The sequence below is a fragment of the Megachile rotundata genome, chromosome 15, assembly GCF_050947335.1.
Source record: "Megachile rotundata isolate GNS110a chromosome 15, iyMegRotu1, whole genome shotgun sequence".
In the NCBI taxonomy this organism is placed as follows: domain Eukaryota; kingdom Metazoa; phylum Arthropoda; class Insecta; order Hymenoptera; family Megachilidae; genus Megachile; species Megachile rotundata.
Window position 1 is genome coordinate 13,968,556 of NC_134997.1, and position 23,166 is coordinate 13,991,721.

The following is a 23,166-nucleotide window of genomic DNA, read 5'->3' on the forward strand; positions in this document are numbered from 1 at the left end:
CAAACGCGATCGTGTCTAGCTTTAGCGACGAGAACATTAACGAGGAAAATAGCATGCTTTCAAAGTCAAGATTTCACCGACGATTCGTTCTCGCGAAAAATCTGCTTGAAAAATAAATGATATTCGAAATTGAGATTCCTCAAAGTGACTAGTTACACCGAGTTAAAGTAGGACGTAGCAAGAACGCGGTGGTCGTAAAACGCGAAGGATGCAGCAATAACCGGTCGCGACAAAAGGCAATCAAGAACAGAGAAAACCATCGTGTCTCTTCCATTTACCTATACGGATGTTTAAGGCAACCATAACTGTCGCGATATCTGCCGTAGAGGGTTCCGTAGGACACGCCAAGTATCTCGGCGGCAGTCTTCATTTCCAGTTCTTTGCTCTTAATGGCATCCATAACGCGTCGCGTGAACGGCTCCTCCCAGAACTCTTGGCGGCGTCCTGTCGTCAGGTAATCGTTCATCTTCACGACGTCTCGGAATTGCTCGGGGATCGATAGGTTCGTGACGTTGGAATTCGAGGGAGTGGTAGGCGCTGCAGCAAAATCGAATCATGTTAGATTCTTCGCGCCTATGTGTACATACCTAACATGTAGATATAACATTGTCCAACAGCGATGCTCCGCTATGCTTTTTCAAAAATTCGATTTCCAAACGAAATTTTTGTATCGGATACCGCATTTGGCGAGCGAAATTCGTACTGTTAATAGAACAATGGATTAAAGAGATAACGTTCGGTTAAACCGAGAACGTACACGGTAAAACTGGATCGAAAATTTTCGAACGATTCGATAACGACGTACCTTTTTTCTCCTGGTCGGATATGTTTTCGTCTTTGGGCATGTATGATAGCTGCAAAACGTGACGTGAGTTAATCGAAACGCTGCTCGTCGTAAAATGTAATACGCGATTAACAGATAAATATCTTACCACCGGCAGTGGCGTTTCGTTATTCTCGTTCATCATCATCTCGTCGTCCCAGCTCTCATGGTCACCGCCCTCGCTCATCATTTCCTCCTGGGAAATCGAACAGATTTTAACCGGACATGTCATAGGAAGGAAACGTGCCGCTGACGAGCGTCGATCGCGATCGACGCGATATAACTTACAGCGCGACTTATTCGCTACTCGAAAGACTTACGATTTCAAAGCCACGAATTATTAGAGCACAATAATTAAATTCGGGATAGAATCGTTCTCGAAATACGCGAAAGACAGCGATGGAATGGATGATAAGAAAAAGATGAAAAGAGAGCGAAGTACTCGACGTACATTTCCGGTAATACACGTGATTTTTGGCGTGAACACATCGTGAGCCGAGGGTGGATCGTCCAGAGGCGGACGACCTCTGCGTCTCTGTTTCGGGGGTGGTGGTTCGTCGGCGTCTCCTTCCCTGAGGACCGTCTCGACGCCTGGAGTTGCCGCGCCAGGACTGTGACCGCTGTTGCTCATTTCGTTCTGCGTGGAATCGCTACGCCAGCTTACCTCTGCCAGACCCTTGATGTGCAGATCCTCGGCGGTTTTCAACAGAGACGACAATCTCGTCTGGAAAGAAGATCGACTTTAATCACGCGCGACCAACAGCCGAAGAGGATTTATTAAAGACGAGGGTGGTTTTCTTTGACGCGTATGTTTCTTCTTATTTAACCCTTTTCGTATGGAGGAGTCGAAAATAGATTCTATCGCGACTACGTTGTCGAGCTATACATGGAAAACGTTCGAAAGTAGGATGAAAAATTCGCGGAAATTGAGAGACTAACGCGACAGACAAACTGTTAATATCGCTAAGACACAGGAGAGTAAGAAATCTCTAGAAGCATTCGCACGGTCGGATAAATCTAATTATCTCGGCAGCTGGCATCGGTGGAGAAAAAAAGGGCTAGAGGAAAAAGCGATCGTGCGGTAAGAGTAAAAATTAGTAATTCCATTAATCCTGGCCGCTTCAATTTGCCCGGCAAACTCGTGTGTCCGATTCGGCCGAGGATTCACTCGAGGGAGCGAATAATGAATCGGTTTCGTTCGTGAAAGGGGGATGAAAAATAGAAAAAAATGAGATCGATATCGAGCAACGGGGTCGCGAACGGCAGCTGGGTGGACGCATTGGCAGAAACTGGCGGGTCCAACGATTATTATTTGTCAATTTTCACCGCAATAATGCCAGTCCGACCGAGAGAATGCTAAATAATATTGAGAACTTTCTACAAACGCCGTCGTCGTCGCGGTGCACGCGGCTTTCTATCGGCCACGAACGGAATTGGAAAAATGCTTATGTGGGTCAGCGTCTCCGGCGGCGCACTCCCGGGAATAATGTGTACATTTCAGAAATGGCGAGTACGCTTTCGTTTCTTGCCGTGATAATATCGAACAAAAATGAAAAAGAAGAGAAGACGGAAAATCCGGAGAATTTATTAGTATTCGACGTAAAACGCGAACTTTTTCGGACGTTTGTTATATTTTTAGGGAACGGGCGATTTATTTGTGTTGATTTGTAAAATTAATTCAGAAATCCACGGACGGTCGATAATAAATTATTCAGCGATGATTTCCTTTGCTAGTTAAAATTTTCGTTTCGCGCAGTTTATCTCGCGACAGAGTTCGGGCGCAAAAGCGTAAAAAATGGAATCATACGGCTAGGTCCGGATAATGCAAATTCGATCCAGACGAATAACAATCGATCGAACGAAGCGATGCACGAGGGAGTGCGTCTATTTTCACCGTAGCCGGATTTTTCGCAGGTAAAAACGTGGTCGGAGAAAGCTCGCGAACCTGACCGTTTGATCACGAATAGAAACACGGAAGAATAAGAAACCGTTGTTCCCGTAAGATCCTCTTTCTGGTCTAAATTCGATTCTCGCAAGCTGAAAACGTTTCAGCTTAGTAACGGACGATGAATAAATAACTATCCGATTGAATCGTCTACTTCGAAAAGTGAAAATTTTCATCCGGCCGGACGGTAAGGAAAAGAGAAAGAAAAGGATGGAAAAGTTAATTGCAAACTGACTAATACAGAGGATCGGAATCTATTAAGAGGGAAAAAGATTGAAGGTAAAATCGAAGGTATCCGATTAAATCTAACTGAAAAGAGAAGAATCAAGCGATTCAGAGTAGCAGTCAAAGAAGGAAACGCGTTTTGTACAAGCATCCGTTTCTCGTCGACTTTTATCGACTAGTTGAACAGCCTTCAAACGTTTCCACTTCTCTATCAATCGTTAATTAACCGATTCGATTTTTCTACTTCGAACGATCGACAAAGCTCTGCTTTTCGTCGGACGAGCCAACAAGGAGGAAAAGAAACGATTGACGGCAAAACAAATTGCATCTTCGCGACGATTTTTGCCCCGAAGCTCCGCGAAGGTAGAAAAGGGGTGGTGGATTAATGGGAAACTCCAGGTCGCTTTGAAGCGTCCTATGGCTCGAAGAGCACGAGGTCTTCAATTATTAATAAATTGAGGCCAACCGCTTCCCCGCGACACTTTTCCCTCCGGCAACGGGAGACGAGTGCCCTCATAATGTCCACGATGTAAATAAGTCGTCTATCGAGTCTGTAAAAGGGACCGGAGAGTACGTTTCCGCGGGCTTTATTTCTTTAATCAATTTTAATTTCGTCCCTCTCGCGACGATCCGAATCCGCTTCTATACCGCTTCGAATTTCAAAGTATTCACACACGTAAACTCGCGGAACTTTTTCCCGATACGTATATACATCTGCTCCTCTTCCGTTTACCAACTAGTCGATATACCGTTAGACGAGTTTCTGTGGGAAGGAAAGGTAACAGAATACAATGATTATCGCGTAAATTACTCACGTGATCGATGTTGATCTCTCCTTTGTACATGAACTCGACCAGGACTTTGATATCGGAGAACTTCACGTCCCGCATGATGACGATCGGATCCTTCTCCTCGTACTGGGACAGAATTGTGTCAAAGTACGTGCTGCACGCCGACAGAACCACCTGAAATACGCGTAAAAGCAACGAAAAAGATGAGTCAACGAAGGGGAACGCGATCGATCGAAACTTTCGAAGCTTACAGAAAATCGATGAACGCGACGGGGAAACCGGTTTACACACGGGGTAGATCGACGTCCTTGACAAATATTTCAATCGAACGTGCGCGAGAAAATCAAGGACGTCGAAAATTAAAGAGCCAAGCAAAGTTGATTCATCGATCGCCGATAAGAGTTAGCACGCGTTACTTCCCGTCGATCTTCGTTAATTATTCTCGAAATTGCAACGTCACGCGTACACCCGGCTGCACAACGTAGGCCTCTCTCGGCCAGCAGGAAGCGTAACGGAAGGGAATAGGAAGTTCTAAATTAGGCTCGCCCTGCTCTACATTTCCCCGTGAGTATTTCCATGTCCTTCTTAAGCCCTGCTTCTTTCCGGGTTTTCTCGACATCGAAAGTAAACGATCGCATCCGAGCGTTAAATTGGTCGTCGAACTCGTGCCCGCGTATCACGGTATACCGACTATATGTAGATATGCGTGCACGCAATCGAAGAACGTGATTAACGCGTCGATGTAGATCGAATTCTTAGGCGATTCCGAATAGCGGAAGATAAAATGTGTGTATTTCCGTCTCGACGCTCGAGCAGTTACCACGTGCAGATCTGTCATGAAAGTCAATGAAGCGCTCCACGAACAGGCTGCTCTTTCTCTCTCGCGGTCTCTGACCACCTTCATTTTTTTTCTCCTTTTCTCACGGCATCAATCTTATTACGTACTTCTACCGATTACGTATTTTCCTCGGCTACAGAGTGCTTTGAACAACGTTGCATCTTTTTGACAGTGGCGTTTCTATTTGTACGGACGGAAGTCAATAGACGGATTACCGGATCGAGAATCGATCGACTTCGACGAGCGCGATACGAGCTTAAGGTGATTCGAGAACAGTTTCACACGCCCACGCGATTAAGCAGCGTAGCAAGTTGTATTTCTGTCAATCGCGATTTTATTTACCGACGTATCGTTTATAAACGACGTATCCTCTGTCAGTGTCCTGTCGACCGGTTCGAATCTATTCCCTTTTTTTTCCGTTTTACGTGGAACTGGTTATACGACGAATATAATCTCGCGAACGACGCTTCGCACGAGATCGACATTTATTTCACGATTTCTCCGTTTTAAATGATCGTTTCGCGTCGCTTAAGTACTTAGTTCGGCGACATATCGATATCATACTATTAGACAGTGTATAAAACTGTCGCATAAAATTTATCGCGTTGCTCGTTCATTGTATCTCGAGTTTTAAGTGGAGCCATTTCAGTCAGTCTCGCGAATCAACGTTTCGCTCGGTCCGGATCCGTCGACGATCCTCGAAAACCCGTTCAAAGTGTTTCGTCACGCGAAAAATGACTTTCCTCGTTGCGAAGGAGGCTCCAGATTTCCCGTTCTCGGAATTTCCAGCGAAAAAACACGTTTGACGTAACAACTCGCGCGTCAATGAAACACTCTCCCTGTTCCATTATCGATGTAATTTCGTTCGGACGAGATTTTCATCGACTTTGTTAGCGCGCGGACCTGCAAATATCGTATACCAACAACGACCGAGACTCGGCGGCGAGAATTGTTCGATGAAATAACGATGAACCATTTGAAAGTTTTCTTAGTAGTCGTAAAACGCGTCGGGTCCTGCTTCATCCAAGATTTATCTTTAACTTCCCGCCAATAAAAACTTATGGTACTTGGAGAATTATCGAAGAACGAGCAAAGATAATCCTCGAATTGCAAGCGTCTCGATGATCGTTCGGTTTTATCGATGTCATAAGATTTCGATTATTCGAATCGACTCGGTTACAGAGGAGCGCGTCAGCGAACGGCTTATGTTATAATTAAGTTTTTATACGCGTCGTTTCGAAAATTGAAAATATTTTGCACATCTATGTAGTCGCGGTTCGTATTCGATGAACGATGAAATTTTGTCGAGTAGTTAAGAAGCGATCGAGGAGGAAGAAGGTTCCTTTAATGCAGGTTTTAATTGCTTCTTTCGAGCGATGGAATCAGCTCGGTACAAAGTAAGTTCCCGTGTATACGATTAACAAATAGAAATTTCCATAATTCCGTCGATCGGAAAGAGGTAAAACAGCGAACGAGATTAACGGTTTTTCGAGAAGAATAGCACATTTGATGCTTGTTCTGATTAAAAACGATTTTACGCGTATAGACCGATCAACGAAAACGCTGAGAGAGCGAGCCTGGATATATTCAACGTTTCTTTTGACGGTACACTGTTTGATATATGAAACGATTAACGCTTTAACCGAGCAATTATTTCCAGGAAAAAGCGCAATATTCGACGTTCTTTCTGTAACCGGCAATCAAATTCGACGTTCACAATTTGGTTGAATTGTTCCATCGCGAGAAATCGAACGATCCGATACACTTCGTTTTAACTGTAATGCAAAAGCTGTAATTCGAAAACATTTGTTCGACAAAATGGAGAACAAAGTAGAATAAATCGAGGCAGTCTGGATACGTGTGTAGCCGCGTTCAAAAGCTTAAGGAATAAATGATTCGTTGCGAAAACGAAACGGGCTTTTTTTGCAAATGGAACAATACCGTGGCACGAATTAATGTGCATTCAGTTGCTTCATTTTACTTGCATGTAAAATTCCATTGTTGTTTCGTAGAATAATTTTCAAGGAATTACGCGAATACGTGTGGTTGTATGCGAGCCGATACAGAAACCGGAGGCGGATAACGGCGGAGGGGAAAAAAGCAAAGAAATATATGAAAAAAGAAGAAAAACTGAATATGAAGTAAAAAAAGGGCACGATTTATGGACCCGGGTTTACGTTTCATAGAAATAAAAATGTAAAATCCGGAAGGAAATTCGCGTAGTCGTTCTATCCTGGATTACAATTAGAGCCACGCGATCGAAAGAACAGAGAACGGTATTTGTTCGATTTAAACGACTCGTCGAAGCGGTTGTTTTATCGCGACAATATTTTCGTATTTCGGAAGACAATGCGCCGCTGGAGAAAAATCACTGTTCGAGCGGTTCGATCGTTCGGGGGAATATCGACGCGTCGAACTTGGCAGTGGCAGTCGAAGAAAAAAATTCCAACCGATATTAATCGTGGTAATTTAAACGGAACGCTCTTCGACTCTTTATAGCGAATTCGCGAGACTGGATCTCGCCGACGTCGACGACGACGACTGCTGCGAGGGCATTCAAAGCGTTAAACGATCCCAATCATAATCGCGTATATCGGATATAAGTAGCAATTCTCGTGGCAATAACGAACGAGCACGGACGATAGGTCGACGAAAAGTTTCGTCGAACGGCCGACTCGGTGATCGAAGAAAATATACGAGGAAACGTCTGGAAACGCGGTGGCGTCCCCCCGTCGCGGAAAGCCAACGCGAGAGCGTATCGCGATCGCGGAAGAATGGTTTCCCATGAAGGAAGTGGAGGAACTCTCAGGTACGAAAGAGTGTCTGGCCTCTCTCGCGGCCCCGCCCAGCCGATAGCCTGAATATTTAATGTTAGAAGTTCCGTATTGATTTTCGCGATTTTTACGTCTCCGCAAATAAGGCCGTAAAAGACCTTATGCCCGGTCGTATCTGTTTCTTCGTGTACGTGGTAACCTCACCCACCTCCACCACTACCACCTCCTCCGCGACGACCACCACCACACCACCACCACCACCCTTACACCCACACACGACTAAACCAGACAGAAAGAGAGAGAGAGAGAGAGAGAGAGAGAGACACGGCGAACAAGATAAGGAAAGAGAAAGAAAGAGGCGCGTTACTTTTCAGTGCCAGCTATATAACGCTTTTTATTATGCCGGGCCGCTTTTATGGGGAAATACTGCGATGAAAAAAGAGGAAGACGTCGAGACGCGCGAGCACGCGGGGGTTGGTAGGAAGGAAAGGGCAGAAGAAGAAAGAAATTGCACTGCCCGGGTTTCATATCGAGTCATTACGATCCCCGGGCACTTTCAACCCCCCAAACCACCCTTCCACCGTCGAACCTGCGCCTACCCCTTCTCACACTCACGATCTTCCAGACCACCTCTGTGTTGCAACCCCCTCGACACCCTTCTTCTTCTCTGCCACCTCCATGACCCACCACCACTACCACCACCACCGCCGCCACCAACACCAGCCCCCATCCACCATCGCCACGACGTCTTCTCTGACATTAAACTTTTTATCGTGCATAACGGGGGTGTGCTTCGTCTTTCGTCGGGAATGAAAAAAAAAAGAAAACAGCAATAAAAAGTAACACAGAGAAGGAGAGAAGACAGAGGATAGAAGAAGAACGGTGACTGGTGGTGGTGGTTGAGGAACAGAGGAGAACGAAGGAGGATATAAATGGACGGGGCCGGTGGTGAGCGACGACCCCTTCCTCCCTCCTCCTCGGAGACGGGGGTGCGCCGCGTCGAATTTGTCGATTCGCCGGTTTTCTCTCCCCGGCGTAAAAGCTTGGCAGACGCAATCGATTGTACCTACGTGTGCACACCCCATCGAGGGGGTGGAGGCGCGGACCAGTGGGAGAAGGGTGGTTAAAAGAAGCATGGAATGATAGGCGACGTATCGTTGCTGTTTACCGTTAACGCGTCGATTGCCATGGGAGGTCATCGGTCAGCGACGTTTCGAATTTTCTACCGAGACGTAATCGACAACGATCGTCGATAGCGAACGGTATCGAACGATTCGAAAACGAACCGATCGCGTCTTTACCGCTATGGCGGTCCTCGGTCGCCGAGGATCTCCCCGATGTCTCCAAAGGGTAATCGAATTTTTCTCGCAAGTTACGCGGAGACTTCAACGCTTCCATCGAATCGGAGACAGTGCTTCGAACGTCCAGCGAACTGTTGCGTTTCGCGTAACGTAAGTCGATGTCGTGAAAGCAAAGGCACCGAACTTGTCGTCGTTTACCGGCACAGCAGAAATAATAAATACGATGTTTCGCCGCGTAATCCATTATTATTATTTCCATTAACGACTGAGAAACCGTAACCGGGACACGTTTTCTACTTTTGACGAGCACCAATGAAACACGTGGGAAACCGACGTTCCACGAAACACGTGATTTCTCCAATTTCGAAAAGACGCGCGCTACGATTCCGCAATCGCGCCGAGTTTCGACTCGATCGGAGCTCGAAAAATCTTACGAAAATCTGCCGCGCGGTTCGTGGCTTTCGATCCGAGGAACATTTTGTTCGCTGCAGAAGTTCATTAGAAAAACGAGATTACCGGCCTCTTTGCCTGCAGTTACGTAATTCGATCGATAGCTCAGGCGTTTCCCGTTTCTGACGATCGACGAACATGAAGCGAAGAAACGGAAGGGTAAGAAGAAATTTCTGAACGCGATCGAGGGAGTGGCCTTGAAAAAAGGGACTCTCGAAGAGACGGCGAATTCGGATTAGTCGGTTAATTGACGGACCTTCGCAACGCGTGCAACCGTAACGTTTCGTAATATCGAACAGACTCGAAAAGAAAAAAGAATTTCCAGGTTGTTAGAAGGAACCATGAAGCGAAATTAAATCCGATTCCGTCAAGGACTCCCTTTCGTCGAGATTCTTTTTCTTTTTCTCCTTTTTCCGCCGCTCCTTGCTTCTTGGCGGAAATCAGAACTTCACGTTTCGTTAAAACTATCGCGAGATGAAAGGGATTAAACGCGTTAACGAAATGTTTCGAGAGGAAAAGAGATTTTTTTTCGCGAAACTAGGTAAACAGTCTGGAATAAGATGGCCGTTGTTCTTCAAAGAGATGAAACGATTAAGAAAATGATAAGTTTAGTTTGTTGAGAGTACGTTAATTAACAAGTTCCAGGTATAAATTCTTTCCGTCTCGATAATAATCGAGATAAAAGCTGAAAGAAGGAAGAGGCAAGATGATCTAGGGTTCGACCGAGTTCATAGTCTCCGTAGGCTCCGAAAGTGATTGTCGCGCAAGGTCGATGACACTGTCGAAATAACCGAGTGTCGTTTACATTAGCGAAAAAGCCGAAGAAATTCTTGCCTCGAAAAGATAAAAAAAAAACGGAAAAGAAAAAAAAGAAATCGTCTTGCGTAATTCCATAAATAATACATATGCGTGATTTCCATTTCAGTGACTGGACTCGGTATCTCCAGAGTTCATCGTATCGCGTCCATGAATGAAGAACGAAAATTAATGAATTCTACGGTGACGAAAAAAAAGTCGTGTTCCTTTATCGGTATCGTTCCTAACTTTCCGTCGACAATCGTTCTCTACAAAATCGTTTTAAGATTATTCGAATTAGCGCTCGAGTTATCGACAAATATTCTGCGGACCAGAGTCGTATCGAATTCAAATTTTCCTTACCAACACAGATTTCGATTCGTTTAGGTACCTTTCTCAAGCTACAGGAAATTATGTAACGCTTCGGCAACAAAATTGCAGTCAACACGCAAAAGAGTTCGACCAATCCCTGTCTCTTTCTCTCTCTCTCTTTCTCCCTCGTCGTTGATATTAGCAATTTCAATGTTCGACGACAGAAGGGAAAGGATATCGTTCTCTGGACTATATTATTACAGTATTTGCAAGCAGCACGATCGTTTCGAGCGTTCGCAAGTTCACCTGACTGTAAATGCGGGACCAACCACTGTTGGGTATAATTGGCAAACGGGACCAAACATATTTAGGCTGACGAATTCACGATCTTTTTCTGCGTTATTATTAATTCTTACTTCGTCGAGCGCATGTTTTATGGATATCTAGATTACCGTTTTACGTCGCAGTGATTACTCGAAGAATATTTAGAGACTCTTTCTTACTCGCGTCACGTATTCGAATTCGACAAATGACAGGTTTAAATTCGCATAATCTCTGTTCTTTCGACGATGATTTCTTCTTCCGACAGAATTCGACGTTCTCGAATTAAATTAACTGGAGAATTTAGTTGTCAAGCTAGTGATCGAAACGAGAGTCCAGCAATCGTTTCGATAACTTCGGTTAACCGAATTATTCGATAAAATTCAATTCGGAGAAACAGAATTTAGATTCCATTGGAAATGGAAATAAACATGCCGGAGTAAGAAGTAAAATGGTACAGGCGCAAAAAAGGAAGGAAGGGAGAGGATGGAAATGGAATCGAGGGACAAAGAAGCTAAAGTCAAAGAGAAAAGAGAAAGTAAAAAAAAAAAGGGCAAAAAACCGCGAGGACAACGAAAATGATGAGGGAGATAAAATCGAGAAAGAAGGAGATAGATGGCGAAAGAAGATCGAAGAGAAATGGATGGGAGAGAGAGTGAACGCGAAGGGAGGAGAACGAAAAAATACAAATGGAAAAGGAGACGCAGAAAAGGGTTGAAGCGAGAGAGAGAAGCGGTCGTGGAACGATGCAGAAAGAAAAAGAGGAAACCGGAATCGAGAAGGAGAGAAGACAAATGCAATTGTCCGAGTTGAACGTATGTATGCGCGTATATATACGTCGTCCGTGCTTGCACGTGCAGCCATGCATATGGGGGACTTTTGCTTGCGTGTCTCTACGATCGCAATGGCGTAAGGAAGTCTACGATCTACAAAGTAGAACGTAGTCACGCGCTGATTTTCTAATAACCCGCTGGGATTTCATTGATTTGTAATTGTCACGCTCGAACGGTTTAACAACCGAGGAAACGTGAGTACAACTTGTTCGAGTTTTCGTCTCGAGAACAAATCACGCGCGTGCGAACTGCGTCTATCGAATAGCATTTCGAAAACTTGCATTTTTTAACAAATCTGCCACGTACTCTTTTCGAACTGATATATTTAACGTTGTCAAATAGTGTAGAATAATTTAAGCACGACGGTAGTTTTGCTAGTCGATGACATTTTAAAGTTACATCAGTCACGCTGAAATATTATGTCTGTAACCCAGCATTCTTCGATCGTCGAGGTATCGTCGCATCTGAAAGATTAATCTTGAAACGCGACCGTTCATCGGTTTGTCACTGTCACTTACCTCGTAATTCGGATCTTAACACGTTGTAATGAACTTTCGTGCTTTAAAAATGAAACTAACTGCTACCGAAGTTACACCAATTATTCTCAATTCTCATCTTTCATTCATATTCATCTTACTCCGTAATCGTTTCGAATTATCTTTCCATTACCGTACACCAGAGGTCAAACGCACTTTATTTTCTCTGCTAACTCTTTTCGTTCCTCCTTTATAGTTGCAAGACGTATCCTATCGCGAAGACTCGATGCTAATCTTGGACACCATTAGTAATTCAAACTTTCCACTATATGTCAGTAACTTTTTTATTACATTACGCGTGCAGTAACTTTTAACATGACTCGTGAAAACGAGGGAAATCTAACCATAAATCATATAAAAAATCCCGTACAAAGTTGATCAGAAATCGACTAGTCCTCCGAGTTGCAAGCGAAGCATCGTCGAAAGTGACCCTAACTACCACGTTTTCTTTTATCGAGCGATACTACGCATTCGATATTCAATTATAAACGTCTCCCAACAATTAACGCCCGTCCACGAGGCAACCTCGTAACCATATGTTCCCCTACTGTTATTTCAACATTGAAAACAACTTTCTGTTCGCGTGCAGACAAAAATTACAAGTTTCACCGAAGCGTGGAGTGTATTAGACGGTCTGAATAAGGGGTGCGTTTCGTATTCGAAGATCCGCGGACGTCTACCGGTTAGGGATGAATCGATTAAAGCAAATACGTATCGTCTTTCGATACGCGTAACGAGTCGAAGTATCGATCCCCGACGCTAGTCTGTCGCCTCGAACGAACGCGCGGTAATAAGAGACCCGACGAAAAATATTAAGCTTCAAAACAAATAAATCTTTTACGGCATTGTCGATGGCGAGAGAACGCGCACGCGTATTTTTCCAGGAAGAAGCGTGTGCGAACGCAGACTACCAAGAGAAGAATCAAAAAGGGGTGGGTAGGGAAGGGTGTAAAAAGTACTTACGCTCGTACGAAAATATCGATTATATGTATATACATATATATATTCTTTTTTTTTTTACGAGTTCACTCGCTACGGCGGGTGTTAATTTCGTGAAACGGCTTTTCCTTCGCCACGCGTCGCTCGTAAAATCCCATTAACACGTGCGAGAGCACTCGTTCCCTCCCTCGCTCTCCCCATCACTCTCTCTCTCTCTCTTTTCCCTTATTTGCTATCTCTTTCAGCGTCTATGAAGCCGTTGGCGCCGGGGGAAAATTCGAGCGCGCGTGTTTTTCCACCCTGGCTTTTGAAGAATCACCGACGCGCCGATTTTCCATCCCACTGTCGACGCTGGGCTGCGTTTTCACTTTTTCACCTAGTGTCACTGGGTTTTACGTAGATCTCTCCTTCGTTTTTTTTTCTTTTCGGTTTGTTTTCGTTGTTGTTTTATCGCAGGTCGCGCGTCGTTTAATGAACGCTTTGTTTGCTTGGTCGTCGGTGTTGTTAATCGAGTCTTTGTCGAGGGCGTGTTCGGACGATGAAAAATTTTCCTCTTTCTTTCCCTTTTTTTCTTCTTGTTAGAAAACTTTTGCGTATTAGTGTCGGTATGTTCGTGAAATACGAGCGTGAAATTGGACGAGCGAAAAAAACGTGGAAACGAGATATTCTATTGCCAACAGTCGCGTTGGTATCTCCGTCGTTTCGACTAACTGGTTATTCGGTGAAAAACGCGGTGAATCGATACGGTAATATCGTTAATACTCGTTTGTTCGATGTAATCGATGAGAAGCAAGGCAAGGAAAATGAAATAATTACACGCGGAACATCGTTGGTACAAAAGCTACTGTTTTGTCAGGAAGCGGCGTGTCGTATTTTTTCAAAGTACAGGATGTCCGGGTTTAACGACCCTATGGCACCTGGCAACCCTTCTGCAGCCACGGTATATAATTATCCGCGTAGCGCACTATGCTGATGTTTGCGCATCAGCCACGAAGAAGCTGAGAATGGGTCGGGAACGCACGCAGATATCATCGTCATGGTCGCGGAACGCCAGGAATCCCACTGTCGTTTTCTTCGCATCGCCTTGATCGATACAGTTGACCCCGATGTGTCGTTGGTTCACGCAACGGTCGTCGATCGAAAAATAACGCAACGAAACATCGACGAGAACGATTCACTCGATTACTAGACAGACAGGGTAATCGAGGAGTTACGATGACAAACGATGCTTGTCAGCTATCCGTTAACCGTAAACGCGACGCTTTTCGAAGATTCTCGAAACTTTCGGAGTAGACCAACGAAATTACTTCGCACGACCGTGGAGTCTTCGCGACATCTGTGCAGCTCGCATCGAATCGAAGAAAACGACAGTTTGCACGAGAAATACTGTTCGTAATCGTTGGCGATTTCGCGCAAATGAAAAATGAATTTAACCTAGAAACTAGCCGACATTTAACGTACATAGAATCTGGTCTATAGTTGAAAACTGCTTTTGAAAAAATAGGTCGCGATGCGGTTAGTCGACGCGACCGCCCTTGAGTCGTGCCGTTGCTCGCTTTTCACTGTATAAAAGTTTCACGAGTAGAAGAATAGCGAATGAAACTTCCGACAAATTTTATAGAGAATATCATCGAGCTCCCTTTCCGTTTTTCTCCCTTGTCCTCTTGTATCGTCAACAGAGTGGTTCGCGTCGTAAGAACGGTTTGATTTTTCGAACGGCTCTTTGCGTTACTCGACGAGTCGAGCTTTTTCGAGAGCGCAACGAAAGAGACTCGGCTTGTTATCGCGTTTACTCCAGCAAACTCGATACCGACGAAACGTTAGTCAACGAGAAAAACGACGAATCGCATAGTCCAATTGATAAATCGCGTCTTTGTATCGCTTCGACACGGTTCCAGATGGGAAAACGCTGTTCCTCGATGACAATGCGAATAATGTACGACACATTACGCGTATACAACGCCGGACAAAAGCTTGGGACAGCGGAGCTTTTAAATATAGCTGGGAACTCGAAGAAATTGATTCGATATTGCTTCTCGTAGAAGTTGCGTGGATCGGGAAGGACAATTTTTCTATGCGACAATTCGAATCGGGTTCGAGATATACGCGATTGTAAATTGGGTATTTCGCGTGTGTGCGCGCGTGACTCCACATACGATTCGCCGTATGAGCGCGGACCTACGACAACGTACCATCGGATGTCAACTCAACCTCCTGCCGTTTAAACCGCGACCATCGAAAGTGGAATACCCAATTTTCAATCGCTGATATTTAAAAAACGAAGCCACAGATGGCAAAATGGTAAAAAGGACTTTCCAATTTCCTTCGACACGGAATATTTGCAATCTCTGTGCCGTACGACGAAATATTTCTATTTTCAACGAATCCTATCTATTATTTCCGCGATACTTCGTTATTTCTAGTAGCTCTAATTCCACGAAATGAACGGATATATTAAAAAATTGGACGGGTATTCGTTGTAAAATGAACAATGGACTGGTGTGGAAATGCGAACGTCACTCGCACGCGAATGACGCGGTAGCGAACGCGATAACGAAGCGTTCGTCGATCCGGTTCCGTTCCACAATTTCTAATTTAACGTCGATCCGATCCGACGTGAATATTTATCGACGACTTTTCGTCAACGAACGCGGCAAGAGTTAAGCGGATTTTCACGGACGTTAAGGTCCGTCTTATCGTGCTTCTTCGACGAACGACAGATGGTTTTTATGCCGAACACACCGACTCGAAAGAAAACGAATAAAACAAAGACCCGTTGATACTTTAGTTTTCCAACGGCTCGTGTTATCTGTCCGCTCGAAGCACGAAATATACGAAGTCTATTCATTCGATGACAAAAAAAGAGAAGATTCAGCTGTCTGCATCAGAGATCAGCGTTCACGGTGCTCGAAATCGGTTTAGCTACCGAAAAAGACGACTTCAGATGCCACGAGCAAAGCGTTACGCGTCGAACGGCAATCGATATTTAACCTATACAACGGAGACGATCGGGAAAACGAAGCAGTTGGAACGGAACAGCGTTACACAACCAACTACACGTTGCAAAACGGGATACAATTCAAGTGGCCAATACAGAGTACATCTCGACCATTTCTATGTTAGCTCAAATTCCTTTTTTTTCGACTACCGTATAAAAAAGAGAACATCTGCAACTAATTCAGACTGTTCCAACGAACCGCGAAGAGAAGAAATTGTATGAATTTTCCTTTGGTCGTAGAGCGATCGCGTCTACGATTATTGGCACACCTGGATACAGGTGGCAGAGGATAAGGTAACAGCTGTTCGTAATTTCTGGCCCCGGAGACACTCCGATGCCAGCAGAAGCCTTCGTCTCTCGACCTTTCGCACTCGAGCGTTTATTTCGATCGACGAATATCGAGTAGAAACGTCCCGAGCGTTCCGAAGCCGATCATACCAGGCTAACGCGTCTGAATCGTCGCGTTTCAGGCGGTATAAACGCTTCGACGTGTTAGAAAGCTTCTCCATGGTTCAAGTTCCGGTTCGCGAGCCTATTCGTCTGGTAACCGGTGCGCCCCTTGAACCAGTCGCGGCTCGACTTTTGTCCCGAAGCGCGATGACGCGATCACCCTCGCGTCGGGACGCTAGACGCGCGACGCGCGCCACCAGCGTTGCAGAGGCCGAAAGGAAAGAAGGAAAAAGGCCGCCCGCGCGCGTCGGCGTCGTTGCCGTTGCCGTTGGTGGCGGCATTCTAAATTTAGGAGGAAGTATTGATTTTACAATTTGGACCCCTCCCAAAGTAAAAAATAAACCAAGCCAAACGTACTCTACTTTGATAGAGTGCCTCTCTCCTCTGCGCGGCTCGTTTCGACGCACAGCCGAGACAGAGGTACAAAAAGGGAAACATGGAGGGGTAGCGGGCGAGACCGGAGAAATAGAGGGGGTTGAAACAACCCCCGCTCTTCCTCGAATACGGCTGGAAGGGAAGAAAAGAAGAAGAAGATAGCCGGATTGTCAGGGAAAGTGAGAGGGTGAAGTGAACAGCGAGGGAAAAAACGAAAGTGTAACATCTTTTAATAATTTTCACATTTTTTCATTTTTCTTTGTAGCTCTTTGTTCGTTGTAACGCGCGTACGAGAGTACGTTAAGTACACTTTCGCTCGGAAGGCATAAGATATCCACTCGAATTTCACGACAAACGGAATACAAAACTTTACCGAGTAGGGCAAAACCCTTTAACAATATTTTACCACGGAATCAGCTATCGATGCTAAACAAATTTAGCAATTTTCCGCATTGCAGCTAAACGATTTCGCTTATTAGTTTCCAGTATGGAACACGTCGACATTATTTAACGAGTGAGATTTATATCGAGCACAGACTATGCTCTAGCATGGAGTCACGAAAGAATAAAAAAAGGGACAGTATCGCTAGACTTGTTCTTAACAAGAAAGAAAGAGTGGAATCGGGTAGAATAAGACGAGGTTGGGTGGTGAAGTACGAAGCGGGGGTTGAGAAGAGAGTGGCGAAATACCGTAGTAGTTCCAGCCTGGTAAGAAACAAAGAACAGAAAATTGATCGTTTGTTAAGTTTTATGTTCCCCGGGGCTGGGGTGAGGGTGGTCTACACCCCTCCACCTCTTCGTTTTCTTCTCTCTCTCTCTTTTTCTGCCTCTCTTTGGATTCGACTCGGTTATCTCGCTCCCTTCGTTTCTCTTTTTCCCGCCTCTTGCACGACTCGCAATAAGACGAATCGAGGAAATTCTCCGCCCGGCACCGCGGCTACGAAGGGGTGGGCACGCAGAAAAACGTACCTACAGAGAGAGAAAAGGGGTGGTTGAACGGTACTGGCCGCCCGCGGACCGATACAGGGACACGTGTACGAAAGGGGAGGTAAAAAAAAATATATATATACATATATAGGGGAAGAAAGAGGGAGGAACGGGCATCGTCCGAGTCAATGGAAGCTGAACGAGATTGCCTTCGTCGTACGAGTTGTCGTCTGCTTTCTTTTTTTTTCTGTCGGAGGATGAAGTTTAATTACCGAGATACGCGTTAATCGAAATATCATTCCTCTTTTTACGAAACTAGACATTTTATGAAAAACTTGGCCAGTGCTTTCTGATTTTTCTTCTAGACTTTGCTGCGTATCAAATGACATACTTGAAACTTAATAAATGGATCCTTAGTATGTACGGTAATTGAAAAAAAGTTACATAAATCGAGGTATCCCATACACGGTAAAAGGAGAACAGGTATTCTGGACAGACAAAAGCGCGGAAAAGTACGCGTTCAATCTACGGAAAGTGAAAATGGAGTAACACGGGTCCTGGTCGATAACACAATGCGTCTGTAACGCGTTAAACGATGTGGAATGAACGAACAAGCGGCTCTAAAAAAATTTTCAAACGCAAAATAGCGTATAGAAACCGAGCGTACGCGAGAGAAAGGGATTTTAAAGCGAATAGACGACTATCGAGTTCAACGCGGTCGCTATTAAAGGGCGGATAGTGAGTCGTTCCTATTCGACAGAAATAACAACGTTTTGTCACTCGTTCGATACTCGAAAAACTTGTTGCGGTATTTACGTTTTTGGCTGTACGCGTTTGTTGGTTCCTCCTACAACTCCTTGATCGGTCCATATTTTCATGAAAAGCCTTGTCACGATTAAAGACGAAGGCAAAAGTTCTCGGTGCATCTTTCGTTAGGTCAAAAATCGGAATCGGCTCTGTTAGTCGAGCAATTTGAAAACAGAAACGAAGGATTTAATCGTGACCTATTGTCGTTGGGAAAGGAACAAAAGGACACCGATCGATGCAAATTGACTTTGCAAGGACTTGGAGGAGAATCCATGATTGAATTTGCCACGCTCAGCAGGAGGACTCCTCGTTAAAGTTTCATCGCGAAACGAAAAGACACGTGACGACGAACGGCACCCTTGAAACCGACTACACGTACATAGGTGTGCTTTTATTCCGTTTACCTTGTGTGCTCTCAGAGTCTTGCCCTCGCAGGCCAGGGTGACGTCGCAATAAGCCTGCCGTTCGAGCAACTGTGAGAACATGGTCTGTAGGTTGCTGTGATGGTACTTCCATCGTAGACAATACTGTTGGGGAAACATGTTGGACGATGACGTCGCGGGTGGTGTCGGTACTGAACTGCCTCGTTGCTGAAGCATGCGCGCTCCTGGTTCTGATACAAGATTCGTAGCCTCTGCTTCAAACCTGATCCCTAATCGCCTTCTTCCTTCCTTCCTTCCTTCCTTCCTTCCTTCCTGCCTTCCTTCCTTCCTTCCGCCTCTGAAACGTTAGTTTTCTATTAACAAATATCGAGTACAAGAACCGCAATCACTTCGGATTTTAAACAACGCGAAAAATGGTGAATAATTTTTTCAGCCGCGAACTCGAGTACGCTGATCCGACGAGAAGATGTTCCGCAGTTATTTGCCGAGCACTTAATCAAACACCGATCGAACAATTACAGCGATTATAAGAACAGCGAAGAAAATCTTAATTGCGATACCCCGCGAGAAGGATACGTCGACGCGACGATTCGTTTGCGATTCAATTCGTACGGTAACACTTTCCGCGTTCCCACGATACAGCAGGCTAATCAATTATACTTTAACTTAGCCATTCATCCCGCTGAAATTGCGTTTTGAAATTACGATCGATTCGAACCACGGTAATTTACGCTTCCTGTTAGACATACTTTGTTTGAACCGCTTCCGGAACGCTTGAACGATCGCCGTTACGGACCTCTTCCTTTTTCCATCCTAGTGGCAATTTCGAGCTACGTTTATCGCGAGATCGATGAAAATTTAGGAAAACTTCTTACAGCTGACGGTCGTCACGGGGCCAATCGTCGTGTTCGTTCTCGAAGCCAAACCGACCCGGGCCCTGGGTCAATCAACGCCTCTGTACCGAAGATATTCGTAGCATTTACGCGCGAGTTAGCTCGAATCCGTGGTCGAATTACTTCCCTTGACGGTGCGTCCCTTCACTTATTTTTCCCTGTAACACGACAACAAAACTCTCGGTTATTTATGGGTTATTACAAACGTGAAAGCACGAATAGTCAATGCGCGATTCAGCGTTCGATGCTGAATGGCTTAATGAATTGAATTGGAAGTTGGCGATATCGATTTCGATTGAATCTTAATTGATTACTATTTTCATTCGATTCGACGGATTATACGAAATATCGTTCGTGGAACGTTCGCGAAGAAAAAAGAAAAAGGGTTAACGAGTCTAACTAGTTTTCTTCGAGCACAGGAAACATTACACTCGGTATCGATGAAATTCTTATAAGTTGCAGCAACGTGAAAGCAATCGAACATTTTATAAAGACTAATTAAGATAGAAAGCAGAACGAGGAGAAGAACCGCTCGTTCGATACTGAATCTTTCTTGCTTGTTTCAAGTTGCGCGGAGACGATGCCAAGAAAGACGGAATCGGTTCAAAGAATGGCTCGGATTCTTACCACGACCAGAAAAGAAAGAAACTTTCCGAGCAAACTCGATGGAAAAAGAAGCTCTCGTTGCATTATCTGGAAACGATTAACGCGAACCGCTTGTATCTATTAGCATAATTATCGGGATTCTGTCTTTGCAAAAATCCTGCAAGTCGAATATCGACGTTCGGGTTTCGTCGGTCTGGCAAGCCGCTGATGAAGTTCCATTAAGAACGAAATCGGAAAGTTGATTTCGCGAATGTCCGCCCGATTTTCCGAATTATGGCTCGTGAAGCTTTTAACGAAAGGCGACAAATGCGCGCCGTGTCGCGAGCCGTAATCGCGTTTGTCTCGTTCGACGGACGACCGATTTTCCCAATTAATTCCCTTCCTAAGTAACAATTTTAGTCCGACGAGTAAAAACGTAATATCTAATGCGATATTCGAATTGGTTAACGTTCCTGGCCAAGAATGGAGGGCAATATCTAAGGCACTGGCCTAGGTTACAGGCTCGACTGCGGTTTTAAAATTCCCCCCCGGGGCCAGCTTCCACGGAACTCGTCCGTGGATCGTGGGAATCGATAAATTCCGTGTATCGGAAAACGTTGAAGATACGGGTACATGAAAATCGCCGAAGGTCCGTGTTAACGCGATTCTTTGATCTCGTATCTCTGTTCGATTGCACGACCGGCCAATTAATACATTTTCTTTTACTCCCCGCTAATTAACTGCTGCTAATTTCCCCTTTGACCCTGGAGGAGGTTGCCTTTCTGCCGAATCGAATATTTTTTTTCATCGTGGTCAGGCGAGTCGAATAAATAAAAGTTAAGGAGTGAACGCGTTAATTTTCTGTCCATTGTTCTTACGTTTGCCACTTCCGCTCCCTTTCGATCTTGTCGCCCCACAGAAAAAGGCAAAATGTCGGTCGTACGTCAAAAGGTCGTTTTACATGCGAGATAACCGGATGTCAAACATTTTCGAGGCAGCCAGGTATTCAGGTCTCTGTACTTACGAAGAGGCAACCACATAGGCAAAAGCACGTGCGCGTACGGTAGCCTACATTCCCCGGGATACTTTCTATTGTGTTTACGAATCGGATTAGAGTACCTTTCCCCGTTGAGAAAATGCCGGACTGGCAAAGCACCGTGACCTTTTGGAAATCCGGATCAAATTGGGAAATCGGGTTAAATCTTCCGCCAACGGGACGACTCCGATGGACATCGGACGACGCGATCAAATAATTAGATAGAAACCGTTCGAAAGGGGATTATATCTTGAAATATAAGTTTGAAACATTCGGTCTCGTAAAGTCCATGAAGCTTTCATCCACGTCGAAGGTATAATTTTAGTAAATTTCTATTCATGAGATACTGGGAAAGAACAAGAGCCACCCTCTCGCAGGAGTAATTAAAACTGAAAACCCAAATTAAAAGAAGAGAGCATGAAACGCTGGGAAGAAATTAAAGAAAATAGAAGAAACTCGTTTTTAATTATACTTCCTTTAAAAACCGTTCGGTCTCTGTGTATTAATAAAGAAACGATTGAAAACCATCCTCGGGTACAAAGTCGTTTCTCTTTTTAAATTCCATTGCTGGGGTACGTTCGGCTCAACGGGGCGCATTAATTTCGAACTTCTCGTTAAAGCAGATACAGAAATTAATACGCGAAAAGGATCGCGTCCAAGTTTCTCGAAATATCGAGACGAATTCGAGTTTTCCCTTCTTTTTTTCGCTGAAAGTCCGACGGTGTTATCTCGTTCACGGGTTACGAGCCCTAGAAATTAATCGAAAGATTAATTCGCGATCGTTCCTCGAACTTTCAAACGGTTCAACGAGCCACTCGTGAATTCAGTCAGCTTTCTTCTTTCCCTATTCCTTTCCTCTCTTCTTTTTTTTTCTTTCGATTATTCCGCTAAACGATCTGTTCGTTGCCGCGTAGCGAAGTGGCTTCGTCGAGAGGATAGGAAATACTGTTATAATTCACGTGATCGAAGCTTTTTGCCAGTACGGAATCGTAAAAACACGCGAACCGTGCGTAAACGCGTCCGTTTACTACCCCTTAGGCTGCTTTACGAACTGTGCGATAATGATTGGCAAGCCATTAATATGCAGGGCGGTAACTAGAGCGATTCCTCTCGGTCTTTTATCCTACATAAGATAACGCTCAGAAATAGTAGATATATATTTGAAAATCGCGATGAAAAATTGTAGGCAGATTAATTTCTCGACCGTGGTCGTAGGAGAGGAAACGAAGCCGGAGAGGCACTAAAAAAGTTGATCCACGACCGCAGATAAGTTGAGATAATAACCAAAGGCATCTACGACGGTGTTTTGAAAAGAGGAAAAAGTACTACAATCGAAGTTCCAACTTTGACGCCGGTGAGATGGAAAAGCGTAGACCGGGGTGATCAATGGCAAAGTTTCCGGAGAAAGAAATTTGCAAACGGTTCTTCGGTGTCTTCTTCGACGAGAAAAATCCTCGAACTTTCGTTTCGAAACGAAAGAAAAAGTGCCGAGAGAAGGAAAGTTAAAACAAATGGATCGAAGTAGAAATCGGTTTAATTAACCCTTAAATCGTAGGACCAAAGGGTTGACTATATTTGAACGGAAGAAAAAAAAAGAGAAAGAAAGAAGGGAAAAAGAAAAGAAACAGAGAAAGAAGAATCCCTTGGAAAGTTGGTGGGCAACAATTGAAAATAACTCTGGGATACTTTTGAATAGCTCGAGGCCAACGACAATCGTTCGAAGCTGAAACTTCGGCAGACGGGAAGCCATGAAACTTCCCAAGACCGTGCAATTAACCGTGGAACAACTGCGAATAATTTCGGGGTAAAGTTTGGCGGGAATTCGCGTT

At 44.7% G+C, this 23,166-nt stretch overlaps 1 protein-coding gene across 6 annotated transcripts in view; it reads right to left on the reverse strand.

The window, feature by feature from the left end:
• Positions 1-23,166, reverse strand: part of LOC100881968 (uncharacterized) — a 69,546-nt gene that overhangs the window by 8,689 nt on the left and 37,691 nt on the right. For 3 of the 6 annotated variants that reach the window (XM_012285778.2, XM_076540087.1, XM_076540086.1), the window contains exons 2-8: positions 19,573-19,874; positions 18,845-19,160; positions 3,809-3,958; positions 1,275-1,547; positions 933-1,019; positions 806-854; positions 279-537 (exon numbers count right to left, since the gene is read on the reverse strand). In XM_012285778.2, coding sequence (XP_012141168.1) covers positions 279-537; positions 806-854; positions 933-1,019; positions 1,275-1,547; positions 3,809-3,958; positions 18,845-19,039 — 1,013 coding nt within the window. In that variant the 5' untranslated portion in view covers positions 19,040-19,160; positions 19,573-19,874. The remainder of the gene's footprint in view (positions 1-278; positions 538-805; positions 855-932; positions 1,020-1,274; positions 1,548-3,808; positions 3,959-18,844; positions 19,161-19,572; positions 19,875-23,166) is intronic. The other 3 variants (XM_076540085.1, XM_012285777.2, XM_076540088.1) reach the window with 3 other exon arrangements.